Source organism: Sciurus vulgaris (assembly GCF_902686455.1).
Source record: "Sciurus vulgaris genome assembly, chromosome: 3".
Taxonomy (NCBI): Eukaryota; Metazoa; Chordata; class Mammalia; order Rodentia; family Sciuridae; genus Sciurus; species Sciurus vulgaris.
Window position 1 is genome coordinate 104,173,592 of NC_136463.1, and position 23,707 is coordinate 104,197,298.

A 23,707-nucleotide genomic window follows, 5' to 3' on the forward strand; every position below is an offset into this window, starting at 1 on the left:
TGGGCTGTGGGCGCAGAAGGAAGCTGTGAAGTCTGCAGGGAGGGCGGCCGCAGGGGAGTCTGAAATGAAGCCACGAAGTTGCTTCATCTACATCTGCTTTCAGAGAAGTGAGACCCATAATTAAGGATAATTATAGAAATCCAGGAAAATATTGAACTTTACAATTTTACTATATTCCCACTAGCCAGAGAGGAGAGATGCTTCAGGGCACTTCTGCCCTCGCCCACCGTCCACGCCCACACAGAACTTGGCTCTCTTTCACCTCTTCTGTCTCCCTCACACCCACAGCGTGCTCACACTCGTGCACATGTCATGACCTACTCACCTGTGCCCAGCACACACTCACTCCCGCAGTCATCCCCACACAAGTACTTTGACACTCACCAACAGCACATGTGTTGCACTCACACATGGATGGCCACCCTTGCTCTCTCGCATATGCCTCTCTTGCTCACTGGCACGTGCCACCCTCAGGACTCATTCCTCTCACATTCGCCCCCACTCCCACCAGGCTCCTTGAACACCCACAGAGGCCAGCCTTCTCTCCTGCTTCCAGGCTCCTGAGTGTGAGAGATACTTAGCCAGTCTCCTGCCTCCTGTGATGTTGGACTCTCCACTGATGCATCTCCCTCCTTAGTCCTGTGTGCCCACTTGGTCCCGTCCCTCCTTCCCCTGCGCCCACACCTCACGCTCCTCTGGATGTGCCCACACACGCTCACTCAGCGGGCTTCTCCTGACTCCCACACTCGTCCACCCCACTGAGGACAGACCCACCGACACGGCGGTGCCTCCTCTTCTCCTTCACTCACCTGCCGCCCTATGCACCTTAAATCCAAGACTGGAATCCTGTGGCCTGTGCTGGCTTAGGCTCATGTTTCCCCTCAGCCATAAGTATTCCTCAGTGCCCGTCTGGCTGTCCTCCGCTGCATGTGCTTGAGCCCCCCAGCGCAGGCCTGCTCTGTCTCTTTGGGTGTTTGGGAGTAGGCAGGGATGAGCCTGCTACCCAGAGGTGGAGTCTGGAAAGCCCACTTCTGGGCACCACGGGGGCAAAGGCCAACCAGCCACCAAGGGCAGCACCTCACTTCAACAGGAGCCTGCGCTCCAGGAATGGACCCCCTCCCTCTGCTGCATTGGCCACCACTGTAGTCCCTTCCTGTCCTCTGTGACAGGGAGCTGAGCCTTGAGCCTTCACATGGAGGGCAGCAGCCTGTGATGGGAAGAGGTAGTGAGTCTGAAAGTGCTGCAGGAAGCCAAATCATCGCTGCCTAAGCACACAGTGCATGAGTAGAACTATTTTAAATGTCTTTAAATGCCTTTCCCAAACTGTTTATTGTTGAGCCCACATGAAAGCGAGAGAAAGATGCCACAATCAGGACTCTACACTAAAATTCGGTACTTACATCCCAAGGAAATCCCTGGCCCCTGCACAGGGTTCCATATTTTCTCATTTCCCTTTGGTGTGGTGGTGCTTCTCCTGGAGAAATGTCAACTGTGAATACGTTTCAGTCCATAATACGATCACCACCGAAGCAGAGGGACAGCGTGCAGGGCGGCTGCAGGCATTGCGGGGTCCTGGGCCTGAGCCCCTCTGGCAGGGGCGTGGGACAGCACACGTGCATGACGGTGAGCGCCACTCTTCACCCCTGCACCTGCGCCAGTGGAGGGGCCGCTCAGCCTGGGACAGGTCCTGTGGCACAGCATTCATAATAACAGATCCATCTGGCTTCCTGCAGAAAGTAATTTACCTCATCCGAGGATGCAATTGACTTCAGGTGTTTCTTATTTCAACACAGAATTGGACCCAGTAATAAGACCTTAAATTAACAGAAAACCCTTATTCCAAAAAACTTAGGGTTTCCATAGCTTTGTGACTTTCTTTCCTTCCTTCCTTTCTGTTTGTATAAGCTGCATCCCTTGATATTCTATGGTAAAGTAGGTCAATTTAGACAAATTGAAATGTTTATATTGAACTATTTCTCCCTTCCTCCCTTAAAGGAAAATATTTTGCAAGGAACCAGCATATCTCTTGTAGTAAATACATGAAGACTTGAATACAGAGAACTAATTCATCTTCTGATCTTGCTAGCAAAGATCACCAGGCTTGGTTCAGGTCCTCATCTCAGCAATCTAAATTCCCAAGGTTTATTTGTAGAAAATAATCCAAAATGAAGAAAAAAAAATGCCCCAAGAAGATTATTGTACAATTTGCAACAACAGCAAAAGGGAACTATAAAACCCAGTGAAGAAGTGGTACATCACTTCTTGAGTGGTCTCAAGTTCCATTCATTTTCCTGCAAATGACACAATTTTATTTTTCTTTATGGTTAAATAAAACTCTGTTGTGTAAATGCACCAGATTTTCTTTATCCATTCATCCATCGATGAATGCCTAGGCTGGTTCCACAGTTTGGCTATTGTGAATTGTGCTGCTATAAACATGGGTATATATGTATCACTATAGTATGATGACTTTAATTCTTTAGGATAAATACTGAGGAGTGGTACAGCTGGATCATGTGGTGGTTCCACTCACAGTCTTTTGAGAATCCTCCATACTGTTTTCCATAGTGGTTGTACTAATTTCTGTCCCCAAAACAGTGCAAAAGTGTTCCTTTTCCTCCACATCCTCTCCAGCATTTATTATTGTTTGTATTCTTGATAGCTGCCATTCTGATTTGTGTGAGATGTAATCTCAATGTAGGGTTTCCATAGCTTTGTGACTGATTTTGATTTGCATTTCCCTAATTGCTAATGTTGAACATTTTGTTAGCCATTTGTATTTCTTCTTTTGAGAAGTGTCTGTTTAGTTCATTTGCCCATTTATTAATTGGGTTATTTGGGTTTTATAGTTTTTGAGTTCTTTATACATTCTGGATATTAATCCTCTCAGAAGAGTAGCTAGCAAAGATTTTCTCACATTCTGTAGGCTCTATGGGCTCTTGTTTCCTTTGCTGTGCATAAGCTTTTTCATTTGATACCATCCCTTTGATTGACTCTTGGCATTATTTCTTGAGTTTTAGGGTCCTATTGAGAAACTTGCCTGTGCCTATATGTTGGAGTGGGAAACCACTATTTTCATCTTCATGTTACAAATAAGAAAACCGAGGCACAGAGAGTCTAGATAACTTGCCGAGGGTCACACAGGTGGAAAGTCCAAGGGCTACCTCACCCATGAGCTCATTGATATAAACCAAACACACTCATGGATTTGGGCTAGAGCGGGTGCAGGAACATGGAAAATACCAGTCAGTCAGGGTGAGAGAAATTGGGACTGACTCTTAATTTGAACTTGTTGGTATTATATATAATGCTTACATGATAAGTAAAGAGAAAACAAAAGGAAAAAGGAATCCATTGTGATGCAACACAGCCCACTAGGAATTCTTGTGAGCGAATTTTTAAATTTTTGTGGCTGAGAAAAAAAATGGTTCCGTTGAGAGGGACCAAAGGAGGAGGTTTGTACATGGTTCTTTGGCTGGGCTCCCAGCTTCTGCACCATGAGGGGCTACTGATACCAACATGGGTGGAGGTTGCAGTGTGGTGTGGCATGGCGGGTGAGTCCTAGGAGGTACCGCAGCATGGACAGGCTCAAATGACAGGTTGGAGACAGGTTGGGGGTGTAGCTGGCTCCTTTGGTGGTTCCATACCTATCTTTTGAGGAATATTCATACTGTTTTCCATAGTGGTTGTACTAATTTACAATCCAACCAACAGTGTAAAAGTGTTCCTTTTACACAAGTGGTAGACCCCTTGCCTGGTGTGTGCAAGGTCCTGGGTTCCATCATATTTTAGTCAGCTTTTTCACTGCTGCAGCTGAAAAACCTGACCAGAACAACTGTAGTGGAGGAAGGGTTTATTTAGGGGCTCACGGTTTCTGAGGTCTCAGTCCATAGACAGCACACTCCATTCCTTGGGGCTCATGGTAGAAGAGTGTGGTAGAGGGAAGCAGCTCACATGTTGTTCAGGAAGCAGAGAGAGTCTCCACTTGCCAGATAGAAATATATACCCCAAACCACACCCCTGATTCCCACCAACTCCAGTCACACCCTACCACTTCAATTACCACTCAGTCCCTATCAGGGGATTGATTCACTGATTGGATTAAGACTCTCACAACCCAATCTTCTCCTCTGAACCTTCTTGCATTGTCTCACAGGTGAGCTTTTGGGGGATATCTCACATCCAAACATAACATATCCCCAGTACTGCAAAGAAAAAAATGTTGGCAATGTCTGGGTTTATTGACCTGGTACAGATATGTCACAAATTCAATGTGTCCCCTAACTGAAGTGGCATTTTTAAAATCTTCTCTTCTAGTCTAGAGAACTGCAGACTCTTCATAACCTCCGTAAACTCTTCGTCCAGGATCTGACCACCCGAGTAAAAAAAGTGAGTTCTATTTTTTTCTGAATGGTTCTGAGAAGAAAATAAAAGATGGTCAGGAAGAATCATTTTCAGTTGAAATATCACTTGCTTAAATTGGGGCTGGTTGTGCTTAAAAATTAATTACTTCATGCCAGAGAATGTTATTAAAAGAATGTGCTGGAAGCAAAAATTACTTGGGAACATTTTCCCATCTGATTTTTCCTTCTTACTAAAAGGAAGTCATCATGCTTTTCCTGGCCTTCATTTCAAATGAACATATATTATTTGGCTTCTGCTGCATGAAAGCCACTGTGCTTGGTGCAGGAAAATCCCGAGTGGGCTTAGCATATGACAGCATTGCCCTGCAGTCTGGAGATGTTAGATGGCAAGAGCCTCCTTGCTTATATGTCAGGAGGCCTTTGGGGACCAGGTCAAAGTTTGTGACTGTCTTATTTACTTTCCCTGGCAACCATATAATTGGTGCTTAGTACTCTCTTTTGCAGATGTGGAAGTAGGCTCAGATGTTAAATGACTTGTCCAAGATTGTACCCCTGGGAAGAGCAGTGTTAGGATAGAATCCAGGTCTGTGGGCTCTCTGCACCTTAGTTTCTTTGATCTTCATGCTGCAAACTGATCTTGGGGAAATTCAGTACTGATGATTCCCCAGGGCAGCTTGCAGAAGTTTAATGGAGGAATATGAGGTGAAGACAGCCAGGGGTCACTCTTTCAAAATATTTAGAAGGAGGAGATGAGGAGCAATGGATTGTATGGCAGAATTGAAAGAAGGTATTAAGGTGTGTGTGTGTGTGTGTGTGTGTAAGTGTATGCATGTTTGTGCATACATATATGTCTATGTGAAAGATCAAAGGGAAGGAGGTCCAATATAGTAAAAAGAGGAGGCAGGTAATGGAACCAGGTCTGAGAGAGCAGAATTAACAGTATGGATGCATATACTAGGCCTTCCTAGAGGGAGGCCTGGAGAGTAGGCTTGAAGCTTAACTCTGTGGCAGTGGGAAGAATTGAAACCCCATGACTTGAATCTTCGGTTGATGTGCAGGCTCAGTTCTTGGTGGAGAAGGAAAGAGAACAGGGGGGTTCTAGGAGGTGAGAAGAGTCAGGCAGTAGAGGTCATTTGCTAGGGATAGATAAGTAGATTGCTGAGGGGCAGAGCATGGGGCCTGATAGCATTATTCAAATGAATTTAGAATCTTGGAAATGCAAATAAAGAAAGGAGAGAATGATGAGAGATTTCAAGGCTTGAATGGCAGTGGTTAGATAGGTAAGGCGGGTGGATAATGACTGCCATCAACAAAATACATATGACCATGGAACCTGGACCAGGTAGGAGAGTAAGGCAAGTGCAGAGACAGACTGGAGACAGGGCAGGCACCTGGCCAGAGCTGAGGACAAGGAATGAAAAGACAATAGAAGTCTGTTGTAAGCTGTGACTGTAGGAGGCTCTGGTCAGAGGGAGGGTTCAGAGCTTGAGATCAGACTTCCCAGACTTCATGATGAAACTCTCTAGGAACAGCCTCTGGTTAAGCCTCTGGTTTTCAATGTGTGACCCTCTGGCCAGCAGTGTCAGTAGCACCAGGGAACTTGTTTATTTACACAAATTCTCAGACTCCATCCCAGATTCACAGAGTCTGCAGGCGGGGCCAGCAGTCTAAGTTTTAACAAAGCCTCTTCCTGAGATTCTGATGCAGTCTCAAATTGGAGAACCTCTGTTGTAGGCTCAAGAGATGGTCATAAAGCCATTACCCATAGCAAAAGGACAGTGGGGTCATTTATAAACACATGACACAAATGTGCTCTATGATTTTGAACTCCGTGACATGTCTGCACATGCATCTCTCACTTAATCTATGCTACTCCGTTTGCCAGGAGAGCAATGTTTTTGCCAATTTCAAGATCTGATAAATTTCAAGGATTTACCCAGCACCTGGATGCTGGGTTGAGACTGACTCATTGAGAAGTTGCATAGAGCTGGAAGCTGAAGGGACAAGCAGTCCCAAGGCCATTGGGACTTCCTACTGGGGACCATAGCTTACAAGCTTAGTGACTTATCTCATCCCTGTGGTTGAAACCAAATTTGAGCCTTGGGTTTATGCTTTCACACTAGTTCTTAATAAGTTTTGGAACATTTTTCTTTTGAAAAGAAAAACTTCTATTTCCCTACCTGAAGGGAGAGATATATTTTATTAAAAAGAAATCACATATAACTTTTGAAAGCAGATCTGAAGGGTTTTTTGTTTTTTTTCCCCAGCCCTCTAAAGAATAGCTCCTTCTCATATCAGTCACTTTTGGTGCCAACCAAGGACATTAACTGGGAAGTTGGTTCAGTCAAAACTTTTAGAGCTTCTTTTTATTTTTGCTTTCAGATTACTCTTCAAGGGGATTGGGGTTTTCTTTCTTTCAAGAAGGTTTAAAATGCATGATGCACATTCTGGGGTGGAGGGTGGGTGGTGTGACAGGCCACCCCCCTGACTGCTCGGTGTTGATGCAGAGTGTAGAGCTGGACAGTGACGATGGAGGGGGCAGTGCTGCTCAGAAGCAGAAAATTTCCTTCCTGGAGAATAACCTGGAGCAGCTCACCAAGGTGCACAAGCAGGTAGGAGAGTTCTGCCAGCTCCCTCTGCTGCTCTCTTTCTGGAAAGCAGCCTCACCAGGTTGGCCACAGCATGAGGAGGAGGCTGTGATGTTGAAGATAAAAGAATGACCCCACTGGGAAGGTCCTTAAGAGTCCTTTAGTCTTTGATAGATTTGGTGGCATGGGTGGAGGCCAGAGGATCACTTGAGCCCGGGAGTTCCAGACCAGCCTGGGTACCATAAGGATCTGTCTTTAAAAAAAAAAAATCTTTTAGTTCCCAGTGACTTCCTTTATATATGAAAGACTTACTTTGATTGAAACTAGAATAAAGAATTGAGGGGGAGCACCCTAGGGTTTGGAATAGAGAATTGAGGGGGAGCACCCTAGGGCTGGAGAAGTTGGGTGTTCAGAGTCCTGTTTCTTCACCTTCCTTGCACCATAGCCCAGGATGTCACATGACCTTAGAGTCTTTCTGATGCCTCTGAGGCACCTCTGTGGTCCTGAAGGCCCCAAGAAATGCCAAGTGGACCTGCTGAGCTGGTTCAGGTCCCTTATTTTTATAGTTCTGTTACCCTGTTCCTGGTGATCTTGGGTGCCTTCTCAGATCCTTGCCATGGCCTGGAGTATGACTAGTCCCTCCTTTGGATTTGGGATGCGATGGAAATTGTCCAGCTGTTTGGGGCACATGACTGAATGATGTAATTTCTGACTTGTTGGGTCTTTTTCAACAATGCTAGTGATGACAGATCCATGTGGTAAAACTCATTCAAGCAAATTGCTGATGAGAAATATAAAAGCAGAAACAGCCAGGCAACTTGAAATAGGGCTTTGCGATTCATTATTTTATTCATGAATTCAATGAATATTTATTAAAAACTGACTGTCAGCCAGGCAGTGGAGCTGGTGCTGGGGTAAACAAAGTTGGTCAGACACAGCTGTAGCTCCCTTTGATTAAGTCCTTTTGACTTCTAAAATCTTTCTTGATTCACCCGGCTTCCAGTGATGGCCATTTTGAGTAGTTTCTTTGTTAAACCTGAGACCCATGATGGTCAAACAACTTAACCAAGCTAGATGACTGGAAATAATAGGGCTGTTACACCCACTCTTCACTCAGGGCTTGGCTGTTGCCTCTTAATTGTGAATCTTAGGTAAGAGGAAAGGAGCAAAACTCTTTGAATTCCTGCTATCCTGTGGATCTACTACAAAGCTGGGTCCAAACCTGGTACCAGTGGATCCTGTTGTGAAGGATGTCCATAGAGCACTCTAGAATGTAGAGGTTTTCAGCCATGTCCAGTGTGGATGAGAAAAGGGATAAGTGCCAGAGGACGATTCTGGCTACAAATCAAACAATTACCCATAACCTTATCTAATCAATAAACACACAATACTCTTTTCAAATGAGAGGGAACTGTGATGGATCAGGCCATACCAGATCTGACCTCTAACAACATGGAGTAGCCCAGCTCTCCTTCATTTATAGTCACACAGGTAAAGGGGGCCAAGACCCAGAGGGGCTTCTTCTGTGATGGACAGGATGGGGTGGAGTTAGGGGAGCCATTTGCTCAGGGAAACTAGCATACAACTGGAGGGTGAACCACTCCCACACCGGGCCACCTACTCTCCAGCGATCTGGAAGAGTCCCCCATGGCTGCCAGTTCCTGGGAATCAGGCCTCTATGTCCCATGGCTCAGCCGCCTCTGATTCTGGTAGATAAGGATGGCTTCCCACACTGGAACATGCATGTGTTTTGCTAAGTGCTTTTGACTTGACTAAATTCCTCAGCTTTTTCATGCTGATATACTAGTAGTATAAATTTTCACAGCATTCCCAACCCTCTCAGACATGCACTCAAGTAAAAGAGGAAGCAAACCTGCCCAACATTTAAAGTTCCTATTGCTGGAAATGGCTTTTAATTCCCCAACCCCCACTACCGTGCTAAAATTCCTTGCAGCCCGTGAATCATTTTTAGCAATCTACAATCCCAGGGCATGAGATTTTTCCTTTCCTTTGCTGCTGGCTAAGGTTATGGTCGTTTGGACTGTTAAAGCCTACCTAGCAGGGTCGTGGCTTCCAACGCCAGAGCTTTTCTACCTGCTGGCCTTTTCTGATTGTCCTCCTAGAGAGCAACAAAACCCCCCTGGTAACTCGTCCCCTTTCCCCCTTCCCTGCAGCTGGTCCGGGACAACGCGGACCTGCGCTGTGAGCTGCCCAAGCTGGAGAAGCGGCTGCGCGCCACTGCGGAGCGTGTCAAGGCCCTGGAGAGCGCGCTGAAGGAGGCCAAGGAGAACGCCATGCGGGACCGCAAGCGCTACCAGCAGGAGGTGGATCGCATCAAGGAGGCTGTGCGAGCCAAGAACATGGCCAGAAGGGCGCACTCGGCCCAGATTGGTAAGTCCGAGAAGAAAATCACCCGATGGTTGGGAACAACCGAGGCCACTCACCCAGGACCCTGCTGATCTGAGAGGCTGCAGGACTTGACCCTCACAGGACACCAGGGTAAAGTGGGAACATCAGCAGCCACTCCCCGATTCTGAGCTATTCCGGCACTTGCTGCTGTATTCAGAACTTCCAAGCTGGATCAGAAGCTGGTCTGCGCAGAAGGCAAAGGTCTTTGGTGTTAAACAGAGGAGTGCTCTTAGAAATATTGGAATATATGAATATTTCTCAGCAAGGCCTGAAGACTTCTTATTTTCTGCATCAGGCAGAACTATGAAGGATCCTGTATGTGGCAGGATGCCTTAGGGAAAGCTGCTTGTAAGCACAGGTTTGGAAATAACCTGGAAAGAGCCAAACTGGCATCAGTGAGCAGGGTGTGGTTAGGATCCCTCAGGGGGCCCAGGAGCTTCAGCCCCTTTAAGACCTATATGGATTTGGGCATGCTGCCCATGTAGGAAATGAGGGTGTAGTCACTGAGTCATAGTTGCAGGTTAAAGCCATAGCAATAAAAGGGATTTAGGAATGTTCTCTAAAGAAGGATCTTTTAAAATTTTTGAATTGAAACATCTCTCCCACCATGTAAGATGATTTTGCATTAGATATTGCTGTGCAGATATATTGTGAGCCAGCAACTTCTTGTTTCCAGTTTTAAAATACCTTAGATTGGTGATTTGTTGCATTTGTTGGATTTCATATCCTTTGAGGATCTATTGAAAATTATGACTCCTTTCCCCAGATAACACATCACAGGTAGAATTCTGCTTCCAGGGCTGTGCATATCCCTGTGAAATCCCTGGGGGACCTTTGGCTCTACCTTAATGCAAGTGAAAGTCCTTTGTTTCTAATTTTTTCTTAATTTATTAAAAATTTTTTCTTATTTAAAAATAAGCTGATCAATGTGTAAGTTCTTTGTCCCCTGAATGATTGTCCTGGATTTGCTAACTGTATTGCTAACGGAAGCCAGTTTCCCCTTTTTCTCACTCTTGGTTGTCCCCTGTGACCCTAAGTATCTGGTCACAGATACACAGAAAGAATTGAATGTCTATTCTCTCTTTTTTCTGTTTCTTGGATACAGCTAAGCCCATCCGCCCTGGACACTACCCAGCATCATCTCCAACAGCCGTCCATGCCATCCGAGGGGGAGGAGGCGGCTCTTCAAACTCCACTCACTACCAGAAATAAATAGAGTGAGTCGTGCTGTCTGGGGTGGTTTCTCTTTAGAGCATCCCTGGGACGTATTTGGAGACAGAGCCATCTTGCCTTCCCAGAGCCCCAGTCCTACCATCTCAGCCACATGCAAATGGACATTTAATAGGGAAGAGTTCAATTCCCTGCACGATAGGCCCTGGGGCTTCCAGGTGAGAGGCCTGGACCTGACTTCTCCTCTAGAGCCCTGGAGTCTTCTAGTGAGACAACTGGGGCAGGTGACGCTGAGCCAGGTCTGGCTTAATCACTTCCATGGACAGGTGAGGTTTGATGAGACTCTCCTGAGCTACCTTTTGTCTGTGGGACTCTCCTCTGCAGCTGATGTTTACAAGGGCATTACCTGTTTGTCAACTGCTTTTACCCAGAGCAGACTGAAGTAGGAGGCAGCTTTAAGTCTCAGAACTGAGTATAAAGAAAGAGCCAGATAATAATCATCCCTTTACTGTCTGACCTCAAGCAGGGTTTTTAAGAATTGTACTAATTCAGTATTTGTTGAGTGAATAAATTGGTAAATTTAACTATACAAAATGTTTACTAATTGGCACATCCAGATTATTTTTCTACAAATGACCAATTGGGGAAAATGTAAATAACACATATCCCGAGGAGAAAAAGGGGGAAGGACTATAAACTGATAATAAAATTCAATATTTTTATAACAAGTCAATATTTTCATAATCAAAATCAATAACCCCATAGGAAAACAAAGGACACAAGAATAAAGGATGCTCAAAGTCTATCAAAATAAGAAAAATGAATATTAAAGCTACATTAAACTGACAGAAGAGAGAGGTGACTTTAAGTCTCAGGAACTGAATCTAAAGAGTGAGCCAGATAGTATTTACTCTTTTATTATTACTGTCTGACCTCAAGTGAGGTTTTTTTTGTTTTTGGGTTTTGGGTATCAGAGATTGAACCAAGGGGCACTTGACCACTGAGCCACATCTCTAGCCCTATATTTTATTTTATTTAGAGGCAGGGTCTCATTGAGTTGTTTAGCACCTTGCTTTTGCTGAGGCCGGCTTTGAACTTGAGATCCTCCTGCCTCAGCCTCCCAAGCCATCAAGTTTTTTTTTTTTTTTTTTTTTTTTTTTTTTTTGCGGTACTGGGGATCGAACTCAGGGCTTTGTGCTTTCGATGCAAGCACTCGACCAGCTGAGCTATCTCCCCAGCCCTCAAGTGAAGTTTTTAAGAACTGTGCACACTTCATCTCCATCCAGCTCCTGTAGCCAGATGCTTTCTCACAGTGTCACAGAGCAGATCCTTGCTGGGAGGGCAGTGTAGTTGAGGGGGTGGAGTTGGACAGGGGACCTGGCTTCTCAGGTATCACATCTTCCACATCTTTCAAGTAACTTAACCTGAGTCTGTTTCCTCACCTGTGAAATGGGGAGAATCTTTTACCTGGGTGGTTGGCAGTAATAAGGGGCTTAAATGAGGTTGTGCTTGGAAGGTGTATGGCACATAACAAGTGCTCAGTAAAAATGTAGACGAACAGTGCAGAACTTGGTGCACAATGATTGGTTGATAAATGTTGGTTTCTATTCTCCTTTATTAGAAATAGGAAAATTTGAAGTGTTTTACCTGTTCTCACAATCACTCCACACTGTTGCTACCAGGCTGTCCAGCACACACCCACTGGGTATCCTTTAATTCAACACAGTGTGGCACTAACTACCTGGAGATAGTGTCGAACCCCATAAAGTTAAGGGCTCAGCCCACAGGACTGCCCCCCACTTAGATGCCAGTGGCAAGCTCTAGGTTGTGACCTGTACTTTGGGCTAATTGGCTATATATTGGGGTTCCCACAAGCCCTTCTCAGGTTCAGGTAATTTGCAGAGTGGCTCACAGAACTCATAGAAACATTCTGTTTATATATACCCATTTTAAAAGGCATTAAAAAGTTACAGATGGCAGAATGCACTGGGCAAGGCTGGGGTGTGTTTGGAACTTTTATGCCTTCAACAAGAGCACCGCCCACCAGGTGCCCCATGTGTTCAGCAACCCAGAAGATCCCCAAGCCCTGAGTTCTTATGGAGGCTTCATGACATGGGCATGATTGGTGAAATCATCGGCCGTTGGTGAACAACTCCACCTGCTGACCCTCCCCACTGAGGACTGCAAGTTCCATCCCTCTTGGTACATGGGTGGTTTCCCTGGCAACTAGTCCCCATCCTGTGATTATCCAGGAGAACCCACCACCCAGCCATCAGTTGTGTGATTAACATACAAATTTCACTGATTAAGTGATTCCAAAGTTGTTATGAAATAGATTTTTTGTATCTCTATAGTAATATAACCATTGAGTGAGGAAGGCCCATGTCTAACTAAGCATCTATTTGGTGCTGTGAGCAGATATGAAGATTTATAAAAGTAATATTTATCTAAAAGCTATGAGCACTGACTTTTAAAAAAATGACTGGGAATTTGTCAGAGCAGGTTTAAAAAGTTAGTAACCAATGGAGTGGGGAATTGTAATTGGAAGTGAGGAAATACTAAATCATTTAAAAATAATTAGAGATATGGAATTAGTGTTTAGATAAGATCAAAACCTTTGTGAAATTGTCTTTCCTGATCTTTGGGATCTTGTTCTAAAGTGTCTGCCCTGGCAGAAAATGACCTTGGCTGATGGCTTTTCTCATCCTGTTTTGAAGCCGGAGTGGCATATTCTTACTCGGGTGGTGTCTGGAGATCTTTGGGCCTTCCTTCGGCTTCATCTCAGGCTTTAATGGATGTAGTCACAAGTATTTTGGTCTATCCTCAAGGTTTCAGAGCCAGTGGAGATGGCAACAGGTAAAAAGTCAAAGAATCCATGGTGATGCTGGCTTTGCTCTTATCTGGTTCCAATCCAAGGGGGCTGCCCCAGGGGCATGGCCATTTTCCAAGTCCCAGAACTGGACTTGGGCCAGAATAGTGCAGCAAACTAAATACATTCAGTTTATAACTGGCTGGACCTAGATTCCAGTCCTGACCTTGGTGTTTTAACTCCTGTGCATCAATTGGGCAAGTTGCTTGATTTCTTTCAGCCTCAGTTTCCTTATCTGCTGAATGGAATCAGGCATCTAGAACATTTTCTGTACTTGGTTTAACAGTGGAGGAGACAGAGAAGACTTTGTCCTTATTCAGTGGTATACTTGCTTGGGGGGGACCAAAAAGAATCAAGGTAATTCAAATGGTTGTAAGTACTCTGAAGAAAATAAGAACAGATTAAAGGAATAGAGATGGGGGATACCATTTTAGATGAAGAGGATGACATTTGAGAAATAATTTCCATAGGGAAAAATGGTAGCCATGTAATAACCTGGGGGAAAGTGGTACAGATGCTGGAACATTCAGGTGAGTCAGTGCACTGTTTTGGAGTGATAGGGAGGCTGGTATGGCTGGAGCCAGGGATCTTGGGAGACTATCCTAATTACAGTTGTTGGAAAGGGGTTGGGCCCCAGTGAATGAGGCCTTGAAGCCAAGGTGAGCAGTTTAGATTACAATCTGTGCTGGGAAAATGGCGGGCTTTGGGTATAAGAGGGGTGGGAATTGGTTCATGATTGAACAAGGCCACTCTGGGCTGGACTCCAGGGAAAGGGTGTGTGTGGGGTGAGATAAGAGTAGGGACTCACAGAGGAGGCTGCTGTACATGTCCACTTTGGAGGACACCTGTGGTGCTGGTTGAGTTAGTGGCAGCCAGGGTGAGAATCCATCAGAGTTGGTGCAGGTATTACAGCTAGATTTGCTGTTAGTATTGATCAAGGTAGAGAGAAGGAGGTGAAAGGGAGGGAATCCATGTCCCTAGGCTTAGACCCTAACAACTAGATGAATAATGATATCTTTTTAACCATGATAGGGAAATTGGGCAATGAATAGGTTATGTGGGAAAAAATGTGGTTTCCATTTGGTTTTTTATGCCTCTTTGATGTCCAACTGAGTTCTCCATCCAAGTGGGTGTGTCGATAGGCATTTGGACCCAGGAGTCTGGAGCCCAGGAGAGAGGCTAGGACCAGGGGCCTTAGAGTCAATAGGACCTGGGATCTTGGGGAGGTAATCTAGAGAAGCAGGGAGGGGCAGAGGGGAGTGGAGGGAGGGGAGAGTTAGACCATCAGGGGACTGACAAGTGGGAAGATCAGAAAAGGAAATATCACCAGTGAAGGGGTCTGAGGAGAATATGAGGTGGTAGGACCCAGTGAAGACCCTGTCCTAAAAGGAAGGTTGTCAGCTCTGAGCTTGAGTCAGATGATAACAGGAACTGGGTGGCAAAGGCCAGATAGTAGTGACCTTGGCAGTTTCAGAGAGGGGACCTCAGGCCCAGTTAGCATGATCCAGAGAGTAGGGGTGAGGAAGTCGAGTCTGCGACTGTGCAAACACACTGTTGGGGTTTTATTTGGGGAGCAAAGACTTGGAGATGTGAGGTTATAAAATGTGTGGGCATACTTTATAAGTTGGGAGATATTACAGCTTATCTGTAGGCTGATGATAATGATCCAGCAGAGAGGGGCAGAGTAGAAAGTGCAGATGCAGGAGGTGGTAGATGGGTGTGTGGAGAGGACTTAACATTTCATTTGGTGCTTATTTTCTGGTGCAAGAAAGAAGTCAGATTTTCAGCTAGGAGGGGAGACAGTGCTGCAGGAGTGAGAACAGGAAGGTGTGAAATGGGCCTTTCAGGTAGAGCTGAGTGCTTGTTCAAGGCCCCACACTTAATATGATGTAGACAGCCAATTAAATATTTGTCCAGCTCCCTGGTTCTGAGGGCCCTGGAGATCAGCTCCCTTTCCTGGCAAGCTTTGACAAGGCAGCGGAGACAAGTTCAAACATGTCCACCAGATGGCGCCAGGGGGGCATCGCTGAAACTTCCACTATTAGACTGAAGGCAGAAGGGCCTCTTTTTTTTTTTCCTTTGGTTTTTCTGTATTTAGACCATTATGTCTCAAACTTGAGTAGTTAAAAGATTAATTTGAAGAAATAAATTCTCAACTGTGGGTATATGTGTAATCATCGTGGCACCGGAGACTGAGGCAAAGAGAACAAGTTCAAAACCAGCCTCAGTAACTTAGGGAGGCCCTGTCTCAAAAGAAAAAATAAAAAGGGCTGGGGACGTGGCTCAGTAGCACAGTGCCCTTGGGTTCAGTCTTCAGTATCAAAACACATGAATTCTCACAGGTTCCCAGAGTCGATTTAAATTATTTTTTATAATATTTAAATATTTGCAAATTGTAAGTAATATGTTTCCTTCTTACATATCTTATACAACTATAAAGTCAAAACAGATTAAAATAAGATCAAAAATTCAAACTGCCCCCCTTAACATAGCTTAATGAAAGTTGGTCTTTTGCTGACAGTTAAGAACTACGTACAGTGTGACCCTGGGGTGCATGGCTGCTTGTAGAGTCTGCCGTGCCCTTATTTCTGTGGCTCATCACAGGGCTCCGTTTTTTCCCACCCTTTCTTTGTTAAAACCACTGCAGAATCACAGCATGCCCTTATGGCATGTTTTCATGTGGCTGGATCACATCATTTTCCTACTGAGTCCAACTCTTTCTCTTTAGCTTGAAGGTGATAAAAGTCATGGGAAGTTGTGCCAACTCAGTTATAGTAAGAGCAAATGTGCAGCCATAGGTGCCTGGCTATAAGGGGGTCAACCAGATAACTTAGATGTTCATTCCTTGGACGAGGAACTGTCACTGAAGGTTGGCTGTCTCTTTAGAACCTACTCCTTGAGGATCTTTATTGTGAATTGCCAGGGTTAATATGAATAGCATCTTTAGCTTCTTCAGTGGTGGGACAGAACAGACACGAAATGAGACTTACGGGTTTTCACCACTGTTCCCTTTGCTGCCCACAGTGGCCAACGGTGACTGTCAGCTGTGTTTCTAAGCACCTGTTGCACTCAGAATCTTCAGTCCACCCCACTAGGGCCAGGTGCTGGGAATGCACAGATTACTTTCTCGTCCTTGAAGTCTTGTCACAGGAAGCTCTAACCCCCTTAGGGAGGTTCTAGATGTACAGCAGAGATAGGAAATTCAGTGTTTTCTAACCTAACACTTAAATCTCGGGTGTCCTTGACTTGAATGCGCTTGGCCATTCCTGTGCATTCACTAACCTCAGCTGAAGCCCTGAACTTTGGTCCACTTCACCTGCTGTCTCTTCCTTCTGTGAACTGAGAGAGCTCCACCCTTCTCTGAACCCCACACTGTCCCTGCCCATCTCCTCCTTTCCTCATTCCACCCCGGGCAGAATGCAGTTCCCTCTACTAAGCCTTGTCTACTGCAACATCAAGGCCCTTCCCGTTGAGACCTCCATGTGTCCTTGGGTTCAGGCCGAGCTCCCCAGCCTGGCGCTTGCTCATTTGTACCCTTGTCTGTTTCCCTCTCTGACTCACTCTCATCTTTCTGTTTTGGTACTTAATACCTGAATGCCACTTCTCTTGCACCAATGTCCCTTGACCCTTCTCCTGGACTCACAAGTCAATAATACCATATATGAGGAACATGTTGACTTGTGTCCATCCCTGAAGGTGGACAAGGAGTTGCTTTCGGGTTTAGCCCTCGAAGTAGTGAGCCCAGAAGCCTCACTGACAGCAGGGACCCAGAGGGGTCCTTCAGCCACACATTCTGCACATCTGAATGCTGGGGCCATTCATCTTGCTGCTACTGTTGAAAAGCCTATCAATTAGTGATTAAAGTGTAAGAATTTGCATACAAGGGAAGACTGCAACAGCAGGGCAGACTGGCTGATCATGAGCCCGGGTGTGCTGGGCTGCTTGGGTTTCATCCTGATCCTTGTGCCTCAGTGTCCTCCTTTGTAAAGTGTGCTCAGTACCTACCTACAGGCTGGCTGTGAGGGCTGAACATGTTAACGACACAAACGGCTTAGACGGATCCAGCACGGGCCACAACTGCCCGTGTTGTCCACAAACATCTAGCCCACTCTCTGAATTCTGTATTCCAAAGAGGAGGCTGAGCCATTGGATCCCACAACTTGATGGCAGAAGATGCTGGACCAAGAACTCTGGTCGTGTTGCAGTTTTCAAAGTTCTTGGCCTTAGGATGTCTGTACTCTTAAAAAGGACCAATGACATCAAAAGGCTTTAATATTTGTGAGTTGTACTTATCCATAGGTATCATAAAATTAAAAGTTAAAATACTACAAGATTCATCGAAAAGTGATAGTAAGCCTATATATGCTATTTTAATCAAAAGTAACTATTTAAGAAAACCTCAAAACCTTGGCCAAATGGCACTGCTTTACATTTTTGCGAATGTCTTTGGTGTCTGGCTTAATAGACAACAGCTGGGTTCTCCTAGCTGCTTCTGCATTCTGTCTGTGGCTGTGTGCTATTTTGGTGCAAGTGCATGAACAGAAGCCTTGTCACTCCAGACAACATTCTTGGCTACTGAACAGCTGAGAAGGCTGTGGCCTGGAGAAGTTGGGATCATAGCACTGACATCATAGGATTGTCTGAGAACTGAATGGGAGACTGTGCAGAGAGAAAAAGTCCTAGAGAAGTACCTGGCAAAAAGCAGCCCTCACAAATGCTCAGGTAGTAACTGATAACTGGGATAGGCCTAAAATGAGACAATATGGGGAATGGAGACATCACGTCGGGTTGAATATTTGCCTAGCATGTGTGAGGCCCTGAGTTCCATCCCACTACCACAGGGCAATGGGGCAGGAGCAAAACTAAACAGAGAAAAAAAAAAAAAAAATCCAAAAACACACAATGAAGTGGGACTGCAGGGAGAGAGGGCAGGCAAGCAGGCGGCACCACCGGGTGTGTCCTGAATTCAAAGGGAGACTTGCACAGCACCTGGAAGAAAGAATCCCCCATTTGGTCTACAGTGCACTGGACTGCTAGACTTTAATACTTCATCATGTCCTGCTTCTTAGAGTCATAAATTCTGAACCCCTCAAACAGTTCCTCCAGGGCAGATTGCACCAAAGCTTCAGTGAGATGAATCCAGTCCTGTTTGGCAGTCATGAGAAAAGTACCACGGGTGATTCTTATAATATGGGGATTGAATTATAGAAAGGCAAAAGAAAAGATAAAACTATGTACTGTTTGGATTAAGCTTAAATCCACTGTAAGCAATTGCAAAAGCTAAAGTCAGGGGTTGGATTCTCTAAATACTCTTTGTAAAATTCTTATATATAATTAGCTTCTTTCTTCAGCCTTCCCCACCCTTCTAAAGAAAGGATTTTTATTTCCTTCTAAATCTGGTCACACGTTGCCACTCTGAATTGCCATCCTCAGCTTGGCAGAGACTCAGGACCAGTCCACTAGTGAGTCATTTGGTCCAGTCCCCTTTCCTGTGTGAATAAGTTCTCTGAGCATCTCAGTGAGGCTCAACAGAAAGATTCCCCAGCCTCTCTCTTGGATGGGAGAGCTCTCTGACTAGAAATGGTTCCCTTGGGGATAAAAATTTTCAAAATTTATATCCACTTCCTCTCCTGAATTGATCAGAGGAGATGGACATCCAGAAAGTGGGGACTCTGGGTGGGAGTTTCCTAGTTGAATTCATTGCCGGTGGGGGGGGGGGGTATGCTAGAAAGACCCAAGATGGACCATAAAGGTCCTCAAATGGGGGTGAAGAGGAACAGCCTCTTCATGGAAGAGACAAGACGCTGTATGCGTGGGTTCCTCTGCTTTTCCCTTCAGATGTGTCAAAATCTTAGTTCTCTCTCACTCTCCTTGAGGTGACCAAACTAAGCAGGTTGGGCCTCCTTGCGGCCCCCCATTTCTTTCACACTGTTAGCCCAAACATGCTGGATCTTGCACAAGGGGAGAGTCGGGGACCCAGATGAAAGGCCTCTGGTAGAAATCGTGTCACTTCATGGTCTGCTGGAGTTATTGAGGCTGCACTGTGGAGTTTGTGTGTCTAATGCTTGCTGTGTCAACATGGTTTGGCTGCAATCTTTGCATCAACCATAATCCAACAATGTAAGGTATGTGCCCGGCACCTTCCCGCCTCCAGGCATGCAGGAGACCATCCCCTCACCCCAGGGAGAGTGTGCTCAGAAGAATGAACCTGAAAGAACTGAACTGGGATGTTCAGTGCCGGTATTCAAAAGGCATTCCCACTGGTTTCCAGCTCAAGATGGATTTTAAATGACAACTAGGACTGTGCTTTTAGATTTTTCATTTCATTTTTTATTTCTGGACCTAACAGAAGATGGGATCTCACCAGAAAAACTAAATGTTAAATATACTCTTTCCAGGGACTAATGTTTCTCATCTGGTGACTTCTAAAAATGACATAATATCACCATGTAAGTTTGCTCAAAACTTCTTGATTAGCCTTTGTAATTGTGGAGATGATACGGTTAGAGCTAGAGATGGCCCTTACCAAATGGGTTCCTCCCAAATATTTATTTTTTGTGTGTCAGGGGAGGAATTGGTATTCTTAAAAAGAATGTGCTGTTCTCTTTTTCCTGCTCAGTTTCTGTTCTATATTTATTCTCTCTTTTTTGTCTCACCACTTTGCTCTTGTCTACTTCTACATCCCTTTCTATTCCCTTAATATTTCTATTTATATATATGATTTTATATCCTGCTTATTTATGCAAAATATGTGAGGTTGCCTCTTATAGTATAATACACAATCAGTGAAGCCTTCTAGAGGCGACAGGAAAGAGCAGTGTGTCAGGTTGTGGGGCTCTTTTAAACCAGAAGAGTAGCTGGCCCTCAGTGTCTGGTGTCTCCTGTATTAGGCGATTCCGTTAGTTTTTCAAGGAAGAGGCTCTGGCCACCCCTCCCTCTGTGCCCCAGGACACTGTGAGCTCCGCAGCAAACCCACCCACGACATCACAGATTCAGGTCTCAGCGGCTGGAGGAAGTTGAACCTTCCAGCGCCTCCGCTTATGGGGGAGGTCCAAAGACTGAAAAAGGTTGCAGGGGGCTGTCCTCCAGGGCAGGACTGGTCCAGTCTCTCAGGAGACATGGCCATGACCAGATGGACCTCTGATGGGAAGGGGAATGAAATCAAAGGGTCTGCTCTATGGGGAAACTTCATTACCCCATGGGAGTGAAACTTTCCTCACAACTGGGAATCCTTCTAGAGCCAGCAGGTGTGGGTCAGGGGGCTGGCAGGCCTGACCTGCCTGGCAATGCAAGTGCTGGCAAATGAGCAGCATTGTTGATCACCCCTTAGGCAGAGGAAGAGCGCTGTGTTACTGCCGTGGCCATCGGCTCAGCAGGAAGAGAATGTCGAGACTGTCAGACAAAATACCTAAACCAGGATGTAGGAGGCAGTGTTGTCAATCAGTTCGCCATTAGCCACATGTCTACCGAGCACTGGAACGGTGCTGGAAGTGAAGAGGGAAGTGAAAAATAGACATCATATTGCAAACATTCACTGGAGAAAAGAAGAAGAGAAAAAAAAAAAGTATAAGTCTCTCAAGAGTAATGTGTTAATGTCAAGTATCTCCAGATATTGATTTATGTTGAAATTATTGCATTATACAAAATACATTACTAAAATAATTTGCCTGTCTCTTTCCATTTTAAATTTTAATGAAAATTAAATTTGTGATTCACATATTTTTATTGGACAACTCTCATCTAAAACTCTAGAATTAAAAAAAAATTTCTAAGGAGGGATTTCTACTATGTTCTCTAACTCCTATGTTCTCTCTTGGTTCTCTTTCCAACAGATCTGACTCCACGTAGCATGTCAAGGACTACATTAATCACCAACTCCTTTATTTCCCCCCTACCTACACAGTTCCCATTTTCTTTTATACTTGCTTACCCCAGCCATATGCAGTATGCCAGTTTCAGGTATTTTGAGCTGTGTAGAATTTCTGTGTTGTACAGATGTGTGCTTGGACTTTCTCTTTCTGAGAAATCGGAAGCTGATTACAGAAGATCCAACTTACTACGCAAAAACCACTTCCACTGCCTGGGCCTCCGGGGCGTCGGGTGGTCTCTGGGCGTCCTGGAGCCTCTCTGGCAGTGCACTGTCCCGCCAGAACACCCTGATGTGCCATTCCCTGGAGGGGAACAACCAAGTGCCGCGGAGGCAGGCGATCACACTCTGCCTCAACTGTCTGGTTTCCTGTAATATAAACACATTACTTTATATTTTTAGGGAAAAAAAAAAATGCTGCTATAGGGTTCAAAATTTTCATTCAGAACACTTTTCCGAAAACAAATTACCCCGATGGAGCATTTTGAATATCCTGGTCACATCTTTGGATCTGTAAAATACACCTTTTAGTATGGCACCTGTTAAAATGCAAAGCATATTTCTTCAAGGCAGAAAGAAACAATCTGACAATAGCAATGTAGAATTTGTTCATTCCAACACATCTATGTAAATGCAAGAAGTCATAAATTCACCTCCAAGCTGCTTGCTATTGAACCTGCAGTGACTAGTCTCTGCTGGCCCAGTTGGTTTGAACTCCATTCCTTCACACGTGTTGAAAATGCTGCAAAAGTTGGATGAGTGGAGATGGGGCCACCCCCCTCTTGCTTCCTCCCTGATCCTTCTGGGGAGCTTGCAGTGGGGGATGGCCTGTTTTCTCTAGGGAGCCATCTTAAGCTTGAGGAGGCCTTGCAAAGAAATCCAGCATCATTCCCACAGCTGAAAAAGAAAGCCCTGGGGACGAGGGGGGAGGGGAGAGTAATTGACAAAATTTGTGCCTGTCATGAATAAGCTGCCATGAAAAAGTTGTTACTTTAACCCATTATTGCAGACTGTTTATTTGAATTCTCTCTTAAAGATAAGCTTTATCTTCTTTTAGGCACAATTAGAAGAAATGAGTATAAATGGATTTTTTTACATTTAGCTCTTAGTTTATTCAAATACATGAATCTAGAACTGACTTCCTTACTTCCAGTTGGGCATATTAAAAGGATGCATTTCCAAGTAGTCGAGTTTTCAGGGAAACTGACAAGGATTCAAGTAAGTTGCTCTTGCGTGTTGCTGCTTGTTATGACAAATTTAGGGGAGAGCTGGTGATAACCCAACCAATCTCTGTAAAAGCATCCTACCATATACATGCCCAAGACATGTGGTTCTGGCACTGTCCCCTGCAGCTGTCACCATTGGAATGAAGTATATGCCAGGGGAGGATTTCTCATGGCCTTGTGGGTCAAAGGTTTATGTGTGTGTGTGTGTGTGTGTGCACGTGTGTGTTGTGGTGGGGGTGTGCTAAGGACTGTGCATTGACTTCCAACTCATCTTGTATAAAATTTCCCTGGCAAAGCTATGCTGCTTAAGTTATTCGTTAAATGTTGTATTTGTCTCTGCGTGTTTTGTTTTTGAGGGAAGTGAGGTGGCTAAATTCTATTGAATTATTTCTTTCATGAAGAGGACAATTTTGCATTCATTTATTTTATGGTTTTCATTTGGTTTCATTGTCAGTGTCTTCCCAGCATAACTTCTTGATCACTGCTTGCAGCCTGACAGGAGGGTCCTTTTAGGGCAAGTTTTGCAAACATTGTCAGGTAATAACATATGCCACAGATTATAACCTTGCTGTTGATGTTTGCCTCTGACTGGGAGCTAAAACACTGGTCTTTGAGAGGATTGCCAATGAAACGATTGTCATACATGTTACTTAACATTGTCCATTAAGCAACTGTACTTCTTTGTGTTTGGAAATTGAGCAAGGGTCAGCAGCGCTCTCTCTCTCTCTCTCTCTCTCTCTCTCTCTCTCTCTCTCTCTCTCTTTCTCTCTCTCTTTGCCTTTGTTAATATCTGTCATAAAATAGATTATTTTAGATTCTTTACAAAGTAATTTTCCCTGGATGCCTCTTTTCTACTTCTGAAGAATTACTTGGCCCTTTCATGTTTCAAAAAGAAACATTCGCTGTTACTTCCACGTTACTTGATCTCTATGAGGGTCTTGCAAAATTTGCTTTACTTTATTCACAGGAGAAGTTGGTTTTAATGTCTTTTAAGGATAATTCTGCTAGTGGCTGATCAGCCAGTCAGTTCACCTAGCTCCAGTCTTTACAGGACTGCTAAGCCAACTTTCTTGCACAGTCCAAAAAGGTAGGCAGATCATTGGAAAGGACTACAGAATTTATTTAAATGGACCCCAGATATTATTTTGTTTAATAAGCCAGTTATTATATCAAGACCATATACTGTTAGGCCCTTTTTTTAAAAAATGCCATAT

General features: G+C 44.7%; 1 protein-coding gene across 1 annotated transcript in view; it reads left to right on the forward strand.

The window, feature by feature from the left end:
- KIF5C (kinesin family member 5C) overlaps positions 1-22,952 on the forward strand; it is a 185,408-nt gene extending 162,456 nt beyond the window's left edge. The window contains exons 22-26 of the mRNA XM_079134394.1: positions 4,318-4,389; positions 6,872-6,976; positions 9,127-9,343; positions 10,467-10,578; positions 21,233-22,952. Coding sequence (XP_078990520.1) covers positions 4,318-4,389; positions 6,872-6,976; positions 9,127-9,343; positions 10,467-10,573 — 501 coding nt within the window. The 3' untranslated portion in view covers positions 10,574-10,578; positions 21,233-22,952. The remainder of the gene's footprint in view (positions 1-4,317; positions 4,390-6,871; positions 6,977-9,126; positions 9,344-10,466; positions 10,579-21,232) is intronic.
- Positions 22,953-23,707: the final 755 nt, after the last annotated feature.